The sequence below is a fragment of the Balaenoptera physalus genome, assembly GCF_965194825.1.
Source record: "Balaenoptera physalus genome assembly, chromosome: 11".
In the NCBI taxonomy this organism is placed as follows: Eukaryota; Metazoa; Chordata; class Mammalia; order Artiodactyla; family Balaenopteridae; genus Balaenoptera; species Balaenoptera physalus.
Window position 1 is genome coordinate 32,721,381 of NC_138896.1, and position 23,159 is coordinate 32,744,539.

Below are 23,159 nucleotides of genomic sequence, written 5' to 3' on the forward strand. Positions count from 1 at the left end.
GGACCCTGAGCAAGCTCTCCACCTAGAGAACATCTGGAATTGTCTCTCGGAAATAGAGCTGCCTACCTGCCAGCACTTCATCATCTGCCTGCCCACCATGGGGCATTTCCCCGTGGGTGAACACTTCCCACATCAGCACGCCGAAGGCCCAGACATCAGACTTGGTGGAGAAGTCGCCCTCTAGGATGGCCTCAGGGGACATCCAGCGCAGCGGCACCCAGGCCTGGCGGAAGTGGTAGTACTCACTGCGGGACAAGAGGACACACAGGCATGGGGGTGGGGGGATGAGGGGCACAGCCTGGGATCCCAACCTCACCCCAGGTCTGGGTCTCATACCCAAGCTACAGCCCAGATTTTCTGTATCAAGGCATTCCGGGAAATTGGAAACATTTTTGCTTAGCAAGGGGTGGGGTGGGGGGTGGGGGTTGTATACTGGATGAAATCTGGAGGCATCCACATGGGGTCTGACAGTTAAAAAATTCCCTTAAGAATCAGACTTCGGGCTTCCCTGGTGGCACAGTGGTTGAGAATCCGCCTGCCAATGCAGGGGACACGGGTTCAAGCCCTGGTCTGGGAAGATCCCACATGCCGTGGAGCAACTAGGCCCGTGAGCCACAACTACTGAGCCTGCGCGTCTGGAGCCTGTGCTCCGCAACAAGAGAGGCCGCGATAGTGAGAGGCCCGTGCACCGCGATGAAGAGTGGCCCCCACTTGCCACAACTAGAGAAAGCCCTCACACAGCAGTGAAGACCCAACACAGTCAAAAATAAATATAAATAAATTAATTAATTAAAAAAAAAAAAATGTACTTTAAAAAAAAAAAAAAGAATCAGACTTCGCCTAATGTCAATATTTAAAAGCTAATAATCATACATACTTTCTCTACTAGTTTAAAAGTGTGAAAAATGAACACGTTAAATGGAAAGAAATCTTAAAGGGCTTTACTAGTGAGAAACCAATCATGACTAAAGCAACAGTCAGACAAACCAGGGTGAGTCAGAACTGGGATGACTCGAGGGGAAGTTCCCGGAGGCACTAGGTAATGTATATTCCAGCGCGATCTCTGGCTATGGGTGCTAAGCTTTAAGTCTTAGCCTTAAAAATAATAATTACTGAATTCAGGAAGTTACAGAGGGAACCATATGAATAGTTAAATTCTATATAAAACTATATAAAGTGTGACTAGTTACTTTTGAAAAAGGTTTATAATTTTTTTTTATCACTAGAGAAAATGTGTAAGATCAGGGAGCTGTGGTCCACTGGCTGGGATGCCTACTGCACCCTTGGGAGAGGGTGGGAAGGTTCTGCCCCTCCCGGAGCCTCCAGCTTTGGACTAAGCCCTTTCCCATCCCCCACCATCTGTGTCTGCCCTCTGCCCTTCGCCCACCCCACCTGTGCCCCCTACCTGTTGTACACGTCCTTGCTGAGCCCCAGGGCCGACACCTTCACCTGTCTCTGAGCGCTGACCAAGCAGTTTCGAGCGGCCAGGTCCTTGTGCACAAAGCGGTTGTTGGACAGGTGCTCCATTCCCAGGGCCACTTGGGTACACAGAGCCACCTGGAACGAGAAAGGGGGCTGTCAGAGCAGATCAGGACTGGGGTATCAGCGGACCGCCCTTGACACAGCTATTGGTGGGGTCTCAGCACCATTAATGTGATGCTGAAGGAAGCCCCAAAACAAAGGCACAATAGCCTGTTCCCTTCTCTGTAAAATGGGAATAACAGGACCTGCCCTCCTGGGTTGTTGGAGAACTGAATTGAATGAAATAAAGTTTTCGGCCCCACTCCCATGCATAGCAGGTGCTAGATTAAGTGAGTGGCAGGTGGGGTGGGGAGAACACATAGTGACCACCTGCTGAGTGAAAAATAACTGGGCAGTAAGTATAGCTCACATCTTTAGGGGTTGCTCCTCTTTTTTTTTTTTTTTTTACTTCAAAGTTACATATTTTCTACTAGTTGCATTTCATAAAAAACAAAATAAACAATCATATATATCTATATATAAAATATATGTGTGAGCGAAAGTAGATAGATACACACACACACACACACACACACACACACTGGTTGCCTCTGAGAAGGGTAGCTGGAGACCAGAGAGAAAAGGTAGGGAAACTTTTGGTTTATATTTTTGGTGTGAACTACATATAGAAAAGCTCATAAAATATATGTCTACTTTCACGAATAACTATAACGCCCACACCCAGCTAACAGTCACCAAGTTAAAAACAAATCAAACCAATGATAGGCCCCCAGAAGCCCCCCACTGGCTCCTTCCCCATCACAAATTCTCTCTCCTCAAGAGGTAATCACTATCCTGACTTCTATGAAAATAATGTCTTGTCTGTTCTTTACAGTTTTACTGCTTATGCATATGTTCCTAAACAAACAATACAATTCCATTTTGCCTGTTTTAGAACCAGATAAGGCTGCAAGCATACAAATATGTATATTCCTTTGTGCCTTGATTCTTTCACTTAACATTGCAAGGTTCATCCTTTTTTTGGGATATCATTGTACTGAGTTCTTTTTCATCATAAACACATCATAATTTATTCCTTCTAATGTCGGTGGAAATTTGTTTCCCCCACCCCCCGCCAGATTTTCGCTATTAAGAACAGTGCTGGGGGCTTCCCTGGTGGCGCAGTGGTTGAGAATCTGCCTGCTAATGCAGGGGACGCGGGTTCGAGCCCTGGTCTGGGAAGATCCCACATGCCGCGGAGCAACTGGGCCCGTGAGCCACAACTGCTGAGCCTGTGCGTCTGGAGCCTGTGCCCCCACAACGGGAGGGGCCGCGATAGTGAGAGGCCCGCGCACCGCGATGAACAGTGGCCCCCGCACCACGATGAAAGGGTGGCCCCCGCTTGCCGCAACTAGAGAAAGCCCTCGCACGAAACGAAGACCCAACACAGCTAAAAATAAATAAATAAATAAAGTAGCTATTAATTTTTTTAAAAAAAAAGAACAGTGCTGGGCAACTACCGAGCCCACGTACCACAACTACTGAAGCCCACACGCCTAGAGCCCATGCTCCACAACAAGAGAACCCACCACAATGAGAAGCCCATGCACCGCAACGAAGAGTAGCCCCCGCTCGCCACAGAGAAAAGCCCGCGTGCAGCAACGAAGACCCAATGCAGCCAAAAATAAAATTAAAAAAAAAAAAAAAAAAAAGAAAAAAGAACAGTGCTGGGTACTTCCCTGCTGACACAGTGGTTAGACTCCGAGCTCCCAATGCAGGGGGCCCGGGTTCGATCCCTGGTCAGGGAACTAGATCCTACATGCATGCCGCAACTAAGAGTTCGCATGCCACAACTAAGGAGCCCACGTGCCGCAACTAAGGAGCTGGTGAGCCGCAACTAAGGAGCCCACAAGCCACAATTAAGGAGCCCACCGGCCACAACTAAGACCCAGCAGTGTGGGGTCATGGACTGTGAGTAGCTCTAGCATTACAAAATAATGCAAAACTATTTTCCAAAGTGTAAGAGAGTTGGGGAGATTTTTCACTGATACCTTTTAAAAGTTTTTGAGCCATGTGAATGTATTACATATAATACATTATATAACATATTAAATGTAATTATAATTAAGAAATATTAACATTTTAAAAATATACACCAATGCACTGAACGAATATCAACTGAGCATCTACTATACACCACATACAACTGGGTGCTGACGGAATATAACAGGGATGGCAAGACTGGGCTCCTGGTGAGAGGGCAGTCTAGAAGGGAGGCCAGAATTGTACCTGCAGAAGGGTGCCACCAACTGGGGGAAGGTGAGCCATGCCAAACAGAGGTAAAATCAGAGCACCAGGAGAGTGCTTGTAAAAACCAATGGTCCCTACGCCTCTGTCACCTTATCCAAACCTTGGGAGCAACACCAAGGGACACAGGACATGTAGCATTTCCTTGTGTATAAAAACAAGACAAACAGAAATGCAAAGAGGTCCGCGTGGAAGGTTATTTAACAAGTTCCTGGCCAGCTGTGTATTTCTTCCAGCACACAGACTCACTTTTCAGGATCCATAAGGGAGAAGCCACCCACCACATACGCAATCACGGAGAGACAAACGTGGGCAATGACCAGTATCACGGGTGATCAAGAGAATACTAATCAAGACCCGACAAGGTATCATTTGCCACACATATGATTGCAAAAGGTCAAAAGTTGGCCTCTAACTTACCTCCAATGGTTCAGAAAAGTGCATAAAAATAATAATATACAGACACAGAGAATAATAAAGCAAATGGGGCAAAATGTAAACGATTGAATCTGGATAAAGGGTTTGTAGGAGCTCCTTGAACTATTCTTATAGTCTTTTAAGTTTGAAATATCAAAATGAAACAAACATACACACATACATACACACGCCAAATAAACACATTAAAAAAATAACAATAACTAAGTAAAAGCAGCCTGTGTGTGGACCAATGACAGTATGTCACAGATTAACCAAGATTGTGGTTTATCTGATTCTATGTCCCTGAAGTTCAAAAAGGAACAAAGGTGAATGTGAGTGGTAGAAGGGCTGCTCCCACATTACCCAGGGCAAGAAGGAGACCACCCAGTCAGAGGGAAGGGGGTGGGAACACTTGTTGTGCACCTACTGTGTGCCCGGGCCCTGAGCCAGGCTAGCTGCTCCCCTGCTTGCTCTCTGTGAGGTGGGCTCCTCCTCAGCTTTGCCCACAGTCCCAGCCAAATGCCAAAGCCTGGCTCTTTCCTCAACACTGCAGCCGCCTTTCCTGGGTCACCTCACTGTGGATGGGGGCACAGGAAGGGCTGTCTGCCATCAGTGACCCCAGGGGTGGGGTGCTGGCTGTGGACTGGCCCTTCGGCATCGCTGGCTGGCTCCGAGCAGCTTCACCAGCCTGGCTCCCAGGGTCACAGAAAGGCCAGGAGAGGAGCTGAGTCCAAACACTGGGAGAGGGGTCACTCCAAAGACAGATCTTCTCAGTCTGTGTGCTCTGACCAGTGAGATCCCTGCAGGACCCACTGCCTCCACTGGAGGTTTGCTAATTGTGGTCACAACCTACTAGTATGGCATAAAACCCATTTAGTGAATCTTAACCAGCATTTTCTTTTTTTAAAGGAATAGAAAATATCAGAGGGTATCACACGTGGTAAGGATAACTATCATTCACGGAACTTTTTTCATTTTTTAAATATACATGTCTGGGACTTCCCTGGTGGCGCAGTGGTTAAGAATCCACCTGCTAATGCAGGGGACAACAGTTCAAGCCCTGCTCCGGGAAGATCCCACATGCCGAGGAGCAACTAAGTCCGTGCACCACAACTACTGAGCCTGCGCTCTAGAGCCCGCAAGCCACAACTACTGAGCCCACGTGCCACAACTACTGGAGCCTGCGCACCTACAGCCTGTGCTCTGCAACTAGAGAAGCCACCGCAATGAGAAGCCCGTGCACTGCAATGAAGAGCAGCCACCACTCGTCACAACTAGAGAAAGCCCACACGCAGCAACAAAGACCCAACGCAGCCAAAAATAAATTAATTAATTTTTAAAAAGTGACACTTTAGAATATTTAAAATAAATAAATAAATATGCACGTCTGTGTTGCATTGTGATGTAAAATGTGCTTTTTTTTTTTTTTTTTTGCTACTGTGTGTCTCAGTCAAAAAAAGTTTAAAAACAATGGTTTACACCTGCACTGTCCAAACCAGTAGCCCCCTAGCCCCGTGTGGCTATTTAAGTTAATTAAAACTTAATAAAATAAAAAATTCAGCTTCTCCGTCTCTCTAGCCACATGCTAAGTACTCAGTAGCCACATGGGGCTGGTGACCACTGCACTGGACAGCACAGGTATGGAATGTTTCCACCACCTCGGGAAGTTCTATTAGGCAGCACTGATCCCAACCACGACCAGTCTGGACCCATTACATATCCAATATATCAACTGACACTGCATGTGCAGACAGGCTGAACACAGGCCACTACCAAGAGTTAGGGGAGGGCTTCCCTGGTGGCACAGTGGTTGAGAGTCTGCCTGCCAATGCAGGGGACACGGGTTCGAGCCCTGATCTGGGAAGATCCCACATGACGCGGAGCAACTGGGCCCGTAAGCCACAATTACTGAGCCTGCGCGTCTGGAGTCTGTGCTCTGCAACAGGACAGGCCGTGATGAGAGGCCCACGCACCGTGATGAAGAGTGGCCCCCACTTGCCGCAACTGGAGAAAGCCCTCGCACAGAAACGAAGACCCAACACAGCCATAAATAAATAAATAAGTAAATAAATAAATAAATAAAATTATTAAAAAAAAAGAGTTAGGGGAAATCTCATCTTCTTCGTGTATTTTCTTTATCAAAAGTGAAGCCACAAAATCTCCGGAGAGCTTCCAACCAAATGCATGAGCCAATGAGAACAGGTCCACCGGCATTACTGAGCCGTCCCTGGATGCAGAGCCGGGCACTGGATCTCCAAGGAAAAGGAGAGGTCATGCTCCCAAAAGAGCTCCCAGGCTGCCATCCTCAGGAAGCCCCAAGTGACACTGGTGGTAAAAGGCATTATAAATGGACACACTCTACTTCAGGCTTCAAAACGCCAAGGCATTGTCCAGCCTTGCCCGGTTGTCTGTAAGGGGCAGACAAAGGCTTTTGTAACAAGCCCTCATCAGACTTGGCTTTCCCCTCAGCCTGCCCTCTCTGCTCTGGCTCACAAGCTAAACAATCTGCTGCTAGTCATGGGAACAGAAGACAGAGGTCTTGGCCCAGTGACTAACTTGCTATCTTTCCAGAGAAGCAGTGCTTCTGGAAATACTGGCTAAGCGAGGACAGTAAAAGGGAATTCTGTTAACCCAAGCCAGTTAAGTGTTTCCTTACTGCTGGGCAAGGCGCCATCAGATGGCCAGGGGATTAATTTTCAAATGCTGTTATAAACACCTGCACTCTGGTAAAGACCAGATCCACCCCTCCTTTCCAACTTTAACACCCTGGGGGCTCGCCCGAGTTCTGGCTAAGCCACCGTGACACTTCCCTGCTCTTCCCAAACAGGCTGCTGCTTCCCATCCGGCATCTGACTGCTTAAAGCAAAGCCCTGTCCACCAGGTGTGCTAAGCTGCCCCTGCTCCTGGTCCCATCATTAGCTTGCAGGTGATCCATGGAGATATCACAGGATACAGTGCTGAAACTTCGAAATCTCCACCATCTTATCAGCTACTCTAACAAGCACCACCTACAATTATGCCAGCGCCCAGGGCGTGTGTCTTCGATTGCGATCACGATCCCACAGCTATCCTGGAATCCTCCCGAGGCCCCTCCCAGTCCAGGCATGGCACCCTCATTCCAGCTCTAGCTGGCCAGGGAGCAGCCTGCTTACCACTCCACCTCCCTTTAAAAACTGAGCGTTTTTCTCCTTCTATTCCCCCAGGACCCTAGGAATATAAAGTGGCACAGTAGCTCACTAAATTATTAGCGCAAGAAAGCATCTACAAATTTTAATATAGCTTTCCTAAGAATTTTCATTTTCATGGAATCCCCCAAAAGAAGTGTTTTTCAAACTACTGATCGAGACTCATATGGGTCTCAAAACCAATTTAGTGGGTTAAAAAAAAGAAAGGATAGGATAGGAAATATTAAGTGCATCAAATATAGGGTTGTGAAAGATTAATTTTAGTTGCGTGTGTGTGTGTGTGTGTGTGTGTGTGTGTGTGTGTTTGCTGGGCCATGATGTAAAATGCATTTTTTAAAATAAATTTATGTATTTTATTTATTTATTATTTTTGGCTGCGTTGGAGTCGTCGTTGCTGCGTGCGGGATTTCTCTAGTTGCGGCGAGCAGGGGCCACTCTTGGTTGCGGTGCTCGGGCTCTAGGCACACGGGCTTCAGTAGTTGTGGCTCGCGGGCTCTAGAGCACAGGCTCAGTAGTTGTGGTACACGGGCTTAGTTGCTCTGTGGCATGTGGGATCTTCCCGGATCAGGGCACAAACCCATGTCCCCTGCATTGGCAGGAGGATTCTTAACCACTGCGCCACCAGGGAAGCCCTAAAATGCATTTCTTGTAGGGGACTTTAACCAAAACCATTACAAAGCCACTATCCTACTCCTGGGCTCCTTGAACCTTAATGAGCTTAAGAATCAGCTGGAGAGGTTGTTTAAAAAATGCGGATCCTCAGACCCCACTCTCACGGATTCCGCCCTAAGTCTGAGGTACCGTCCATAAATCTACAATTGTTTTTTAAAGCAATGCCCTTCCCCCCACCATCCAATGCAGAATATTGTCCTTGGAGAGTATGAAACCCAACTTACTGAATTTTCCCCGTCAAGTTCAAGACACTTGGGCAAAAAGGTGTGGAGAGATCTTCAGCAACAGTGGTGACGACTCTCAGCCAAAGAGAGTCCCTTGGGTCACGTGATGGAAATAACCTCCTGTCACCTGCCTACGCCTCTGTCCCAGCCAAAGCAACATACCTAAACTCCTCTTCTTCCCACCATTCACCTACTTCTTGTCCTTGAGACTTGAACTCGAATGGCTTTCTCTACCAGGAGACCTTCTTTGTTAACCACACTGTCTGTCCACCTAAAGGACATGGAAGTCTTCAACGTCTCTTATTTTATGTCTCTCACTTGCTTTCTGTGTCTTACCTGAAGTCTGTAAGGCACACGCCATACTCACTTACCCAAGCTCTCCCACTAGATCCTAAGTGCCCCAAGGACGTGCGGCAGTCTCAATTTTGCATCCCCAAGGGCCCATGATGCCAGATTCACTGGCTCCACGCGTGTCCTGATTTGTTAGCTCTGGGGTCCTGACATCCCACCCAGCTGGAGAAGCACGTCCTGTCCTGTGGCTTTCCATATACAGCCATAGCAGACAATCCTGTGGATTCTCGGAGATGGAGGCAGGAGCACCATGTCAGGAGGCCAGTTCACACGCAGAGGATGAAGAAACACGCTCAGGGCCACGCCCAGCCCCGAAAGCCCCTAGACGCCCAGGCTGCCTGCTGCTCCTCCAGCTCGGCGTCCCAGGCAGGCGACAGACGTCCTGCTCCAGCAGCCAAGGTGAAGGGCAGCTCTTCTCCCCGAAGGCAACGTGGCCACACAAAGCCACTCACAGGCTCCATGACTGGGACAAGTCACGTAATCTCTCTAACTAAACCTTGGCGTCTTCACCCACAACTCGGATAGCGACATGTATCACAGAGGATCACCGTGATCACTGAGGTAGGTACTTACACGGGGCCTGGCCCACAGGCTGCATTCAATCAGTGCACTTCTGTTAGGTAACTGTCCCGGGCCCTGGCCCACCTTGGGGGCCTCGACCCGCCCCCGTCCTTACCTTCTGCTTCGTGCTGAGGGGCTGCGACTTCAACTTTTCATCCTTGCTCTTGGAAATCCTCAGGAACTGTTTGAGGTCTCCCTGAGGAAAAGCCAAGCGTCCCTGTCAAGTCAGAGTACAGCCGGTATCTCCAAAACATCCAACCCAGCAGGTGCTCACAAGGTACCCGCCCCGGGGGGATGGGGGGGCGGGGTGAGGAGCCCCGACCTGAATGCCCAATCCCCAGCCCAGACCCCCTCCCATGGGGAGAGTCCAGTGGGAATTAAAAACTATAGGAAGTGCCTCCTAGAAGCTCTCAGTCGGAAAGGGAGGAGGACGGTCATTGCGACCCTCAGGGGAGGCCCCAGATGGGCAGGTGAGGAAGCCCCTGCCCTGAGGGAGCCAAGAGAGGAAAACCCCACAGCCCCCAACCCTCTGTCTTCACAGGGTCTTCAGGGACCCCAGACAGGAAGGCTGTGCCCTCCAGACATGACAAAGAGGGGACACCAGCGGCAGAAACACGCACAAAGCGCTCATCAGCACTCACTAACGGAAAGACGAGGGTCACTCCGCCCCCTTCCTGCCCCCGAGCTGGGGAGTTTGACAAGCAGCAGTTTGAGAACCAAGGGGATTAGGCCTAGATGGGCCAGGGAATGAAGAGCGAGGGGTGGAGCTGGGCGTGACAAGCAGGGTGGAAAGAGAAGGCTAGTGGCGGGGTTAACACTGTCCCTCAAGTGGTACGGGCTGCAGGGAAAGAAGGAAAGCCAGTTTCTGACGTGTTTATTCTCAAGGGCTGACAAGCCCTGGGGAGGGAAAAAAACAAACAAACCAAAGAAAACGAGAGTCAGAGAAGAGGACCTGGAAGGCAACCAGGCAGTGGGCAGAGGGAGAAGCCGGAAGAACCTGGGCCCCACCCCCAGACCTGGGGCTGGCAGACGGGGTGCAGGTCAACGAAAGGCGGGTGTCGGAGAGCTGCGGGGACAGGAGGCTGAGCATCTCAAGGTGGTGACAGCAGGTTCCCACGGTGCCCCCCGCCCCCCAGGTCAAAGCACTGCCCAGCCCGAGACAAGCAGGGCCCCGGCCAGCAGCATACCAGGTCCACGTACTCCAGCACCATGTAGTGGGGCTCGGCCTCCCGGCACAGCCCCAGCAGCCGCACCACGTTGGCGTGGTTCAGCTTCCCAAACATCTCGAACTCCCTCCGGAAGTCCAGCTGCTGCTGCTCGTCCCGGCTCTGCAGGCTCTTCACAAGCACCAGGGTCTCTGGCACCCCCTCCTCCAAGCCCTGCGCCTTTGCCAGGAACACCTCCCCAAACTCGCTCTTCCCTGCGGGCACATGTCTGAGTCGGCCAGCAGCCTTCCCCCGAGCAGAGAAAAGCCCCTGACTTGGGAGGCACCTGGCCTGTGTCACACAGCAGGGAGTCTCTCTGCTCCACCCACCTGGACCGGGCGGTGGCCCCAGCTGTGTGGGTGACCCTGAGCAAACCACTTCCCCTTCTGCCCTGGGCTTGGCAGTCACTAACAGTGAAATAAAGGGGTCAGATTAATAGTATTTTCTAGAGGGTGGTCTGTATGAGAATTTTAGGTCATTCACCATAAACAGATCTTAGTTCTACATTCTAACCTATGCTCAGAAAACATTTAACTAGCACAGATCCGTAACTTCTCACAGTTCTTCCTAAAACAAAGCTAACTTTAGTTAGATTTTTTTTTAAAAGGTGTGGGAGAGTCAATCTAAAGAAAATATCAAGTGAATAATACACAGGAATGACAAAATCTGTGGAGGTGGGGTGTGGACAACAGGCGGGGGACACACTGGACCGGGCCTCCCCAAAGCTCCCTCCATTTCTGATGTTCTGGGCCTCAGGGACTCCAGAGCCACCAGCCCTAGCACAGCCCCAAGACAGACCAGAGCCTGTAGTTAAGCAGGGGTGATGATGGCCAAGGCAACACACCCAGTGTGGTGATGGGCTGCAGGCTGGCCCGAGGGAAGTGCATCTTGTCACTTGTGCTGTGGCGTTTGTTGGTGGCCGCAGAGCCGGAGCCCAAGCTGGTCAAGGCCACTTCCTCTTGGATCTCTGCTGAGGGCTGTCCGTTCTGCAGAGGCCCGCCTGGGAAGAAGGGGCAGGGAGGGTGTCAAGATAAGACCTGACACTCTGGCCACCACGGGGACTGCAGTTCTTTCCCACAATCTCCCACTTCTACCAAAGGGGTCCAATCCTGGGGTCCACACAAAATCCACACACAATCCAACCGATGAACTGATGGGGCTGGGGCGAGGGAGACAGGCATCCCTTAGGGTATGACCACTTATTGACACAGCCGATTACACTTCTGAAATGGAACAGACTGCACAAGTTTCATCTGAGTCACTGGTCCCTGGACAGCATGGTGACATAAGGGTTTTTGCTTTCATAGGGTCTCCTACAGGCACAAAGGGAAAATCACAACAAGGGAAACCCAGGCCCTGCTCCTGAACTCCTGAACTGAGAGGGGAGACTCAGCAATGTCCCCAGGGGGCCCCCAGTCGGAGGAGAGAATGGCAGGAGGAGGGAAACAGGCAGACAGATCGCCCCTGGGGAAATTCAAAGACTAATGGGGGGAGACAAGGTGGTCAAAGAAACATGAACACATATACTTAAATTATGTCTGTGGTTTCGAACTGCAGGGAGAAGGCAGGGAAACGTAGGAGGCTGGCCCAAGAGGCTCCAATGAGCAAGATGTAAGCCAGGTTGCACAGAAGCCAAGGCCCAGGGAATCGGCCAACTCCAGGCTTCCAGCTGGGATTGGGGCAGGGGGGCGGCGGCGGGTTGGGGGGAAGGGGGGGAGGGCGGGCGGTGTGGCTCTGCTCTGGCTCCAGCTGTTCCCTCCAGCGCCACAGCGCTGTCCTCCGTGGCCACGGGAGGGCGCTCAGCACCTGCGCACAGCACCGCCTCCCTCTTCCTCGGCCTCCCTCCTCCAGGGCCCCTCACCATTGAGGCACTCCATCTCTGGCTCTTCGCCCTCCGGCTGCTTCTGAAGCCGCTTGGCCTTGCAGCGCTTCTTGCAGTAGAACATGAGGCCCAGCACGGCAATGATGTAGGCCACGGCGGCACCCACCGACAGCCCGATAGTCTGGATCATCTTGTAAGGTGGAGGGCTGCCCAGGCCCTCTGACTCCTCCAGCACCGGTTTGTCTGAGAGACATACAGATAGGTGTGAGCAGGGGCTGCTGAAGCAAGCCCAGCCCTACTTCTCTACTGGCCGCTCCCTACTGCACACATACGACAACCTCCCAGACAGACACTTGATAGCCTGACCAAGCCAGAGCGACCCAGGGAGGGTCACCACCATCAATGGCGTCAACAAGGGCCAGGTCCTCAGGGCCCCACCAAGGCCAGAGGGAGCTCTGCAGGAGTTGAGGCCAGTGATTCCCAAGCTGGCTCTGCATCCGGACACGAGGCCGGGGACACACGTAAGAAGCACACCTGTTGGCCCCACCACAAACCCACACAGTTTGTTAACAAGCTTCCTTAGTGACTTGACATCATGAGTCAGGCTCTGAAGAGCTGCATCTGGGAACTTTTGGTTTAGAATCCCAGCCATCGCCCAGCACAGAGTGGTTCTTCAAGAAATGTATTGGTAGGGACTTCCCTGGCGGTCCAGTGGTTAGGGCTCTGTGCTTCCACTGCAGGGGGCATGGGTTCAATCCCTGGTCAGGGAACTAAGATCTTTCATGTGCGGCACGGCCAAAAAAAAAAAAAAATTTAAAAAAAGAGAAACGTATTTGCAGAAGGGATCTTCTAGTCTAGGGGCTTTCAGTGGCCTCAGGTCCCATGGAGAAAGAGGTGCCAGGAGGAAGAGAGGCCCAAGGGGGAGGCCATGCAGGATCCCCCAACTCTCACACACACCCAGTGGCTTCAACCAAGGAGGCTGTCACTTCACCTTACCCATTTAAAGTTCCACATAAAACTTTGTCTAGAAAACCAGTTCTGCTGCTAAACCAAAAAAAGTTTGAAACCTCTCATTTAAACCACTCCCACCTTACAGAGAAAAAAGCCCCTGGGGAGGAAATAACACCTGCAAGGGCACAGAGATGGTTAGCAAGAGAGGCCAGACCCAAACCCCAAGTCCCTGACCCTAGTCAGGGTGTTTCACCTGACACATCATCCTCTCTGGGCCTCCAGGGTAAAGGAAACTTGTGCTGCTGCATCCTGGCCTGATCCCCTCCCCGCCCACCCAGGGACCTGTAGGGAGACCTGGGAGGAAGCATTTTAGGACAAGGGCACCATCCCCCTGACTCCCCCAGAACAGACACACACCCACTAGCCGTGGAATATTTAAGGGAGAGCCCAGGTCCAGGCAAGGAACCTGAGACTGACCGTGAGGTGGCCCGGTGGAGGGGACACAGCTGAATGCCTGCACCCACCACAAAAATGCTTTCGTGCCTTCTGTGTACAGGGGCCGATGAGTACAAGGATGAGAAAGAAGTGAGGTGCCCCCACTTCCTGTGCAGGACACCCCTCCGGGTCCCATACCCACGACATAGAGGGGGGCCTCCGTGTGCTTGATGTTGCAGCTGTTGCCCGCGATGCAGGTGTAGCGGCCCGAGTCCTCGGGGGCAACATCGTGGATCACCAGGGAGCCGTTCTGGAAGATGTGCATCCTGCCAGGAGAGAAGTCACAGCGCTGCCCACCAGGCCAGCTCCAGGGAGACTGGGCTGCAGGAGAGGCGGGGTGGGTGTGGCAAGGAGACAGCCTACCTGGGTCCCAGCTTGGTGGGGTCCAGGATACGGTCTTTGCCCTTCCACTGAATGAGTGGCTTGGGGTCCCCCTGGGCCTCGCACCGCAGCAGGGCCGTGTGGCCCTGGTACACGGTCGTGCGCTCCGGCTCCACCTTGAAGGTGATGAACACTGGATGGGAAGAGCCCGGTGAGGGGCAGGGAGCACTGAGCAAAGGGGCTGGCGGGGTGCAGGCAGCTGCCCCACAGGGCCCGCCAGCCCCAGCCCCAGCACCCTGCACGGTCGCACCTGCCACGGTGAGCTGGACGTGGGCACGGATCTGGCCCTGCAGCCCGTTGGAGGCGATGCAAGTGTAGTTGCCAGCATCATTGCGGGTCACCCTGGAGAAGTGCAAGGTCCCGGCGTTGTCTGTCACCCACTCCGGAAGGCTGCTCCCATCTACAGGGGCAACATTGGGGAATGATGGGATGGACCAGAGTCCCATGGGTGGCCAGCAATGCCCTCAGTCACTCACCTCTACTGAAAAACACGCCATCGCTCCTGGCTATTCACAGACAAGATCCAAACGCCTGAGCCAGGCATTGGGAGTCCCTATTACTTACTCCTTTTCTAATTTTTCAGTCTCACGTCCTTCTACTGCCCTGTAAAACGTTCCACTTCCACCAAACTGGACTTCTGCTTGGGCTTGGAATTTGCCTTGCTCTCACCCTCACTGCCTGTCACTCTCCACTCCTAGAACCCATTCCTGCTCTTTGCCATCGTCCCACCCATACTGAGTCCCACCCCCCACAGACAGCTCCCCCAGACACCTGAGCAGAGACAGCCCACTTGCTGCTCAGAATCTACAACCCCACTCTCTCTCACTGTTAATGGGAATGTAAAAACCTTTTAAAAAACAATTTGGCCATTCGCATCAAGGGTTGTAAAAATGTGCATACCCTTTTATACATAATTATTCCATTTCTGGGAATCTTTCCCAAAGGAAATAAACCCAAGTCCAGAAAAAATTCTGCCTCAAGATGTTTACTGCAGCAATAAAAAGACAGAGAGAGAGAGACAGACAGAGAGAGAGAGACAGAGAAAGGGAGGGAGGAAGGGAGGGTGGTTAACAACCCAAATGTCCAACATTTAGGGGATATTTAAGTAAATTACAGTGAATCCAATCATTGGAATATTATTGCAATCATCAAAACCAATGTTTATGTACAAAACCACGGGGAAATGCTTGATAATGTTAAGTAAAAATAGATAAAATTACATACAGTTATCTGCATCTTCCATTTCTATAGTAAGCATGACTTACTCATGGAAGTATAATAAGTGAAAATTATATGTACAGTAAAACTGCTATGTAAAAACAGAAAGACGTACACAGAAAAAGGTACACACCCAGAGATGACTGATGGTGGGATTATGCATTATTTTCTGCCAAAATTTTCTAAAGGATTACTTTTACGTTGGAAAGGATGACTATTTTGAAAAGGGGGAAAGAAGGACTTTACGGCCCTGTCTGGACCAATCCAATCATTTGTTGCCTTGAGTCGTCTTATATGTTGTCTAATGCTGTAACCTGACCTCTTTTGTGTCTGGCTTTTTTTTTCTAACTAGACCAGAAATCGGCCCCTACATTTCTTGTCTACCCCAAAGTTTCGGGCACTCAGCTGGTCCTCAGACAGGCATACATCTGACCGGTGGACTGCCTGCTGCCCCCCACCCCATGCTCACACAGTACCCACCTGCCCGGACCCACTTAATAGTGGGCTTCTCTCGGCCTGTAGCTGAGCAGGGAACCGTGGCCTCCTTGTCAAACTCCATGCACTGCTGCGGCCGGGGCGGTGGTGTGAACTTGAGCTTTTCTGTTTCAGTAGCGGAAAAGGGGAGGAATTGAGGCGGCAGGCCTGAAGATTCTGGACCCTGCTGCTCCCTCCCTGGTCCTCTCCTGCCCAGGAGGCCAGGCGCCAGCTCACCCAGCACTTGGACGCGGGCCTGGGCCTCGATGCTGCCAGCGGGGGTGCTGCTCACGCAGCGGTACCACGTCCCGTCGTACACCTCCACGCTGTTGATGCGCAAGGTCCCGTTCTTGAAGACCTCGAACCGCGAGTCCTGCAGCACAGGAGATGTGCCTGAGAGCGGGTCTCGGCCTGCCCCCCACCATCATCTCCCTGGGGGCAGCCTCGGGGTGGGGGGAAGCGGGCCTTGGAGGTGAGCACAGAGGACTCTGTGTCCCCGCCCCCCCCAGCAGTAATCCCCGTTCTCACCTCAGAGATGAGCATCTGGTTTCTGTACCAGGAGACTGTGGGTTTGGGTGTGGCCTGGGTCAGGCAATGCAAATAGCCTGGCTTGCCCTCCTCCAGCTGGCTGTCTTGGGGCTTCTCCAGCCACGTGGGCACAGCTTAGAGGGACAGGGAGGAAACAGAAGGTTGACCAACACATCTGCAAAACCAACAGATCCAATCCCAAGAAATTCTAATACCCTCCCCGCCAACCCCGGCCCTGAGTTTAGAAACCCTTGTCTGCTCCGGTGATAACTGCAGCCATTACCCCTTAGTGAAGGCCCATGTGCCGGCACCTTTGGAACATTATCCTAGTTAATGATCACAATATACCCCCAAGGTATTTATTTTTATACCCATTTTATAGATAAGACAACAGAGGTTCAAAGAAGTAATGGTGATTTATTAATCCACGATAGAGAGAGGATTGAAAACTCTGGTCTGCATGACTCCAAAATCCTTGCTTTCTTTATTACACCATAACGTTCCAAGGCTCGGTCCTTGAATCTCTGTTCCGTTCTAGCCATGCTCATCCCCTGAATGATCTCATCCAGTCCACGGCCTTCAGTACTATCCAAGTGGATGAGTCCCAAATACACAGCCTGGCTCCTGACCTCCCTCCAATGAACTTCAGACCTGCAAATAGTACCAGCGTTTCCAGTTGGATATCTAATAGGCACTTCAGGCTTTATATGTGCAAAAGAGAATGCTCAATTTCTCCCCAAACCTGCTCATCTCAGTTTTCTCTATCTCAGTAAATAGCACCACTATCCAGCCAACTGTATAAGCCAAAAACTTAGTTGACTTCTCTCTCTATGGCTTCCCCCGCCATCACATTCATTCTACACAAACCTCATCTACCTCAGCTCTAAAATGTATCCTAAATTTCACCACCTCCCACCCCCACCGCTACCACCTCTGTTCAAGCCCCTTAAACACCTCCCCTAGATGATTACAGTCATCTATTAACTGGTTTCCTGTTTAGACTCTTGCCCCTAACAGTCTAGTCTTCTCAGAATAGCCAGAGTCACCTTTTGAAAATGTCACTCTCACACTCAATCCCTGCAAGGACTTCTCATCCTCTGACTTGGTGGGGCAGACTTTGCAAAGATGGCTTTAAACAGTCCTCCCATCTCTTGCTTCTCTTTGTAATGTGACGTTGCCACTTTCCCATCAAGAGGCAGGGTCTATCTCTCTACTGCCTGGAATCAGGGTGGCCTGTGACTTGCCCTGTCCAATGGAATATAGTGGACAGTGTCTAAGCTAATGCCTTGAGAAGGCTTGCAGCATCCACTTTTGCACTCTTGGAACCCAGCCTCCACGTGAGAAGCCTGAGCTAGTCTGTTGGAGTGGCCGTGTGGAAGGGAACCAAGGCACCCTGGTCGATATCCTCCCTCAACTGCCAAACTGAGCGAGGCACCTGAGGGGGGACATCAGGGAACAGCCAGCCACCAGCTGATGTATCAGCTGCCGCCAACAGCACATGGAGCTGAACCATACCCACAGAATCAATCATGAGCAAATCAGTGGCTATTGTTTCAAGTTTTGGACTGGTTTGTTACACAGCAGTAGATAACTGGTACACTTGTATTACAAGCCAAAGTCCTTACCATGTTCTTACAAAGCTTCATATGATCTAATCTCTGCCTCTCAGACAACCTCAACCACACTCACCATCACTTATTCAACACAAGCCACACAGGCTACTGCTGTCCCTTCAATTTACAAGCCCATTTTTTGCTCAGGGCCTGTCCACGTGGTTCCCTCTTTAATTTAAGCATCAGCTCAAATACCACCTTCTAAAGAAATCTTCTCTAAACTCCCCCTGGCCCTCATGCCGTCTGTCACTTACCCTATTTTATTTTTCTTCATGGCTCTGCTGCCACCTAAAATCACGTATTTGTTCATTCAACTGTTTTCCTTGTTTGCTTTGTTGCTCCTATTAGACTACGAACTCCACAAGGGGAAGGATTTTTGTCTGCTTTGTTTATTGCTGCATTCCCAGTACTGGGAGCAGTGCCTAGCACAAAGAAGGCACTCGATAAATCTGTTGATGGAATGCAGGGATGGAGTCCTCCCTCCTCCAGACTGTACCCCCTACCCCTTCGCACCAGTCCAGCCCTGCGTGCGTCACGTACTCTAACTCCACAGGCCTTCTTCTCAGGGAGCAGTGCAGGCACAGGGCACTGTTGGTGCCTGTCAAAAGACTGATCAAAGCCAGCACTCCCACCTCCAGCACGTATATGCCTCACTTGGAGCATTTGTTAAACACTCTTTGGGCCCACCCCCAGAGAGGCTGGGGGCAGGAGATGTGGAGTGTGGTCCCAGATTCTGCATTTTTAAAAGCATCCCCAATAAAACAGGTGAACAACAGACCCCGACTGGAGTAAAGGCTGATCGTGGCTGCTTGCATTTTTCTGCATGTCGCTGTGGAAGTGTCCTGAGCGCATGTTACCTGGGTGCTGCAGCTTCCCACCTGAACCAGGTACCTGAGCACGAAAGCGCATGTCTCCTAGGTTTTAGTATCTTAATGGGAATAATACCATCACAACTTACAAGTGTACAAAGCTCTTTTCATGTTTGAAATCTTTCTGAATTTTTGCAATTTACCTACTTGGAAAGATGAGAGGTAAATGGAAGAAGCAGGTTGCAAAATGGTATGTGTGTGTGTATGAATTTGTCTCAGATATCCTTTTAAATTATCACAAACGTTTGACACAGGCATGGTGTAAATAAGTAAATCTCTATGCCTGTAGCAAGGGTATATAGGTCTTTATCATTTATTTCACAAGTCATATGTCCACTGTAGAAATCTGGAAAGTATAACAACAAATAAAATAATTACTACATATAACTCTGACACATCACCTTCCCAAAAAAGAAAAGGAAAAATCTTTTTTATCTACTTCACTGATCTTTCTGGCCATCTAGTAGGGAAGGTAGTGAGTTATTAAGCCCTATTTTATGGATGAGGAAACTGACCCCTGGCAAGGCAGGTGACTTTCTACCCATGGTCATTCCATGCACTGGGGACAGAGTGGGACCTGGGTCTCAAGACTCCCACTCCGTTGCTTTGTCCTCTGCAGCCAGAGGACCACTTTTCTGGCACTCCAACCTCTGTGCCTGGCTCGCCACTGTCCACTCCAATATCACCTCCCAGCGGCTGACTGGTTCCCAAGCCGGCAGGGCTCAGAGCTGAGGCGGGGCCTCAGGTGAGCACCAGGGAAGCCTCTATCCATCACACCCAGAGCCCAAGACCTCCTGGGACCTGGGCTCCCCTCCTCGCCTCGCCCTTCAGGGCAAAGGTGCTCACTGGCCACGGTGACGTTGACATCCTGTCTCCGCCCACCAGCCAGGTTGGCCGCATGGCAGGTATAGACACCAGCATCGCTCTCAGCAGTGCTGGCAAACACCAGCTCATGGCCCTGCTGGTAGACTCTGCCGTGGGCAGGCAGACGGGCTCCCGCATGCTCCCACCACACACTGGGCTCCGGCAGACCCTGGGGGGGCGGGCAGGCCACACGCTCCTCGCTGCCAGCCGTGAACACCCGTGGCTCAAATGGTGGCATATCTTCAATCTCTGCAGGGATGGGAGCAGACAGCCTGGTTATTGTGGGGCCCAGGGTACCTGATGTTCTCCCGCAGCAAGCCTTGCCCTTTCCAGCACGAGCCCTCCCCGTGACCTTCAGCATTTCCTCTTCCAACCCCAGCATCCTCTTCCTCCCTCTGCCCTCCAAGCTGCTCTGAGTGGAAACAGGAGCCTAAATCTCTACATGCCCACAACGTTGAAGGTGGCTCCCACCTCGGCACCCCAGACCCAGGGACCTACCTGCCAGGTGGAGAGTGGCCTCCAGGATGACAGGAGGGCCCCTCTGGCCCTGGCCTACGCAGCGGTAGACCCCTGCATTGCGCGGCCGGACCTGGGTCAGCAGCAGGGACCCGTTGGCAAACACGGTGGCTCTGCGAACGTGCGGGGGGCTGTGGAGGGGAGAGAGTGCTATTTGAAAAGAGTGGCCCACAGGCCTCCTTCTGGAGAGCAGCCAGTGGAACCCCATCCTGCACAGGTCAGATATGCAGGAAGGAATCAACCAGGAACAGGGCAGAGAGAAGAAAGCCAACACGCCACGCTGGTGTGTGTGTGTGTGTGCACGTGTGTGCGTGCGCTTGTTCGTGTGTATGTGGAGGTGTGTATTCTAATTACAAGAGACGCAGCTTTGGGGCAGCCAGGCGAGCAGCAGTGCAAGTGGGAGGCAGCAAGCAATCAATGTGGAGACAGAGGGGCCACCTTCCCGCTGAGTCAAGATACGCCTGCTGGTAAAGCAGCAGCTCCAGCACCAGAAGTCCCTCAGACGCACCAGATGGACTACTGATGATGTCCTCAGGGCTGCAGCCAGGCGGGATCCCAGCCCACAGCCTAGGGAGCCACACCTCCAAAGGACCATGGCCACACCTGGCACCACACAGTTGCTCTGCTCTCATAGGGCCTGGATGAGGACAGAAGTCCCTATAGAGGGCCTGACACCTCCCAGCACCTTCTGGTAATGTTTGCTTCTTCCAAAAAATGTGCGTGTGCGTGCATGTGTGTAAGTAAGGTATCCTTGCCCTCCGGGACCTTCCTGTCCAGACTGTGATCCCCCAGGTCCCCTGTGTCCCTCCATCCTTGGGTCTCTACACCCCCATCCCAGAAGACCATGTGGGCAGAAGGGGAGGGGAGAAAGTAGCAGAGCCATCGCTGGCTCACACAGTGTGTCTGTGGGAACTGGAAAAAGATGCCCTTCCTGGAGACCCTTCCCTTTGTTGGACTCATTTTGTAACAGGAAGACATTCTACTGCCATCTGCTGGAAAGTCGAAGTAATACACATATAGATCTATGATATCTGTGATAAGAACTTCATTCCCTTTTAGAGAACCATATACAACTTTTATCACCATACTGGAAAGCTGCTGCCAGATGCCTTACCGGCTGCGGTTAGTGATGGGAGTGTCATCCTCAAAGACCCACTGCAGGCTTGGGGGCGGGTGGGCTGAGAACTGACAGTGGAACATGGCCTCCTCATTCCTTGCCACTACCACGTCCTGGGGAGCCAGTACCACCCTGGCAAAGCTCTCATCTGGGGTGAGGGAGGCACAGACACGTGAGCAGGCAAGGTGGGGAGGCCCCTCCCCCATCCCCAACTCACCTTCTCCATCCCCACCCCAGGCTCACCAGCAATGCTCAAGGTGAAGTTCTGGCTGCTGCAGGCCTGGCCAAAGGCATTGTGGGCACAGCAGGAGTAGATGCCACTGTGCTCAGGGCCGGCCGGCCGGAGGGTCAGGTTCTTCTCCTTACTGCTGACCGTGTGGTTGCTCTGACCATCAGACAGGGCGCTCCCATCTTGGAACCACTGGTAGGTGGGCCTGAGGGGCCGAGGGGGTCAGCAGCAGGGGGGCAGGGGGTTCTCAGGTAGCCGGTAGGGAGGGCCAGAATCAGAGGGTCAGGGTTGGACCCCTCAGTTTACAAATGGGGAAACTGAGGCCTGGAGAGGGACCGTGACTTGCATAAAGGCACACAATTCAGGGGCAGAATCTGGCTGAGATTCTAGATTTCCCAGCTCCCAGAGTCCAGGATCGCTCCACAGCACAACGCTGCCCCTTCTCTGGTGACCAGGGCCCAGTGTGGAGCAGCATGGGGCAGGGGCGGTGGCAGAGCCCACAGTTTGGGGAGACAGCTCTGTCAGTCCAGAATAACCCTTTCCCTCCCCATCCTCAACGTCTCCTTACCGAGGGTGCCCATCAATGTGACAACGCAACATGACCTGGGTCTGTGGCTGGATCTCGGCTTCCGAGGCTGGATGCTTCAGGACCACGGGACCGGACTCAATCCCTGGAGCAGAGGCCATGGTTGCAGAGTGAGGGGCGGGGCAGAGCAAGGGTGAGAAAGCAGAGGAGAAGGAGGACAAGCAGGAAACGATGGAACCTGGAGGCTCTGGAGCCAAGAGACACTGGACCACACTGCCTCACTGCTCCTGCCATTTGCAAAAGTATCCGGCAGATCAATGGGTTCAAGACTTGAAGGGGAAAAAAAATAAATTCTGGAAAAATTAAAACTTTTTAACTTCCTCTTATCCACACAAGCAGAGAGCTGACCCCAATTGCATTGTCCCTGCCCCATTCAACTGGAAATGGGAGAAGCTGAGGCAAAGGAGGAGTCCCGCAGGGCTCAGGAGTTGAGGGTCTAGAGGGAGGGGGCGGGCACAGCCCCCGGCTCTCACATTTGATGTTGAAGGAGGCATTGGCACTGCGGGCCTCCTCTCCGGTGGCATCATCCCGAGCCACGCACTGGAAGGCTCCCGAGTCCTGCAGCCGGTCCACAGCTGCGAAGCTCAGGCTGCTGCCCTGGGCGAAGCGCCGCTCGGTGTCCTGGACAGGGGCCCCATCCAGCAGCCAGTACACGTGCACTGGGCCTGGGGCCTCGACCTCACAGCGGAGCAGCGCCCGGCGCCCCTGCAGCGCATCCTGGGACGATGGCTCCTTGATGAAGACAATGGTTGCCTGGGCACCTGCAGATGGGGAACACGGGAGAGGCAAGGTCAGGGGGAGCTGCAGCCACTGTTCTAACACAGGTCACCCACTGTCCTGTGCACAGGAGACGTCCAATAAGTGCAAGTGAGAAGGATCATGAGACCACAATTGCCAAGTGTCCACTGAGGAACGTTTACACTGTGCTGGGCGCTCCGCAGGATACAAAGATGCAGTACCCTCCAGGACGCTAGTCTGGAGGCGGACACAGGATAAGGCAAAGCTCGTGCCAAATGAATGATGTGGGCAGTCAGTGCCTCTAGAACACCGAAGAGGGAGGGAGCCCCAAGGACTAGGGGAAGGAGGGGATTAATGCCACATGGGACACTCCCT

The 23,159-nt window shown here is 52.0% G+C and overlaps 1 protein-coding gene across 2 annotated transcripts in view; it reads right to left on the bottom strand.

Moving 5' to 3' along the window:
• Positions 1 to 23,159, bottom strand: part of PTK7 (protein tyrosine kinase 7 (inactive)) — a 60,802-nt gene that overhangs the window by 1,419 nt on the left and 36,224 nt on the right. For both annotated transcript variants that reach the window (XM_082414578.1, XM_082414577.1), the window contains exons 2-19: positions 22,520 to 22,807; positions 22,029 to 22,131; positions 21,475 to 21,665; positions 21,229 to 21,379; positions 20,097 to 20,245; positions 19,581 to 19,847; positions 16,253 to 16,386; positions 15,962 to 16,097; positions 15,731 to 15,850; positions 14,283 to 14,432; positions 14,015 to 14,165; positions 13,790 to 13,917; positions 12,245 to 12,448; positions 11,228 to 11,383; positions 10,366 to 10,598; positions 9,294 to 9,374; positions 1,406 to 1,557; positions 67 to 245 (exon numbers count right to left, since the gene is read on the bottom strand). In XM_082414578.1, coding sequence (XP_082270704.1) covers positions 67 to 245; positions 1,406 to 1,557; positions 9,294 to 9,374; positions 10,366 to 10,598; positions 11,228 to 11,383; positions 12,245 to 12,448; positions 13,790 to 13,917; positions 14,015 to 14,165; positions 14,283 to 14,432; positions 15,731 to 15,850; positions 15,962 to 16,097; positions 16,253 to 16,386; positions 19,581 to 19,847; positions 20,097 to 20,245; positions 21,229 to 21,379; positions 21,475 to 21,665; positions 22,029 to 22,131; positions 22,520 to 22,807 — 2,973 coding nt within the window. The remainder of the gene's footprint in view (positions 1 to 66; positions 246 to 1,405; positions 1,558 to 9,293; positions 9,375 to 10,365; positions 10,599 to 11,227; positions 11,384 to 12,244; positions 12,449 to 13,789; positions 13,918 to 14,014; positions 14,166 to 14,282; positions 14,433 to 15,730; positions 15,851 to 15,961; positions 16,098 to 16,252; positions 16,387 to 19,580; positions 19,848 to 20,096; positions 20,246 to 21,228; positions 21,380 to 21,474; positions 21,666 to 22,028; positions 22,132 to 22,519; positions 22,808 to 23,159) is intronic.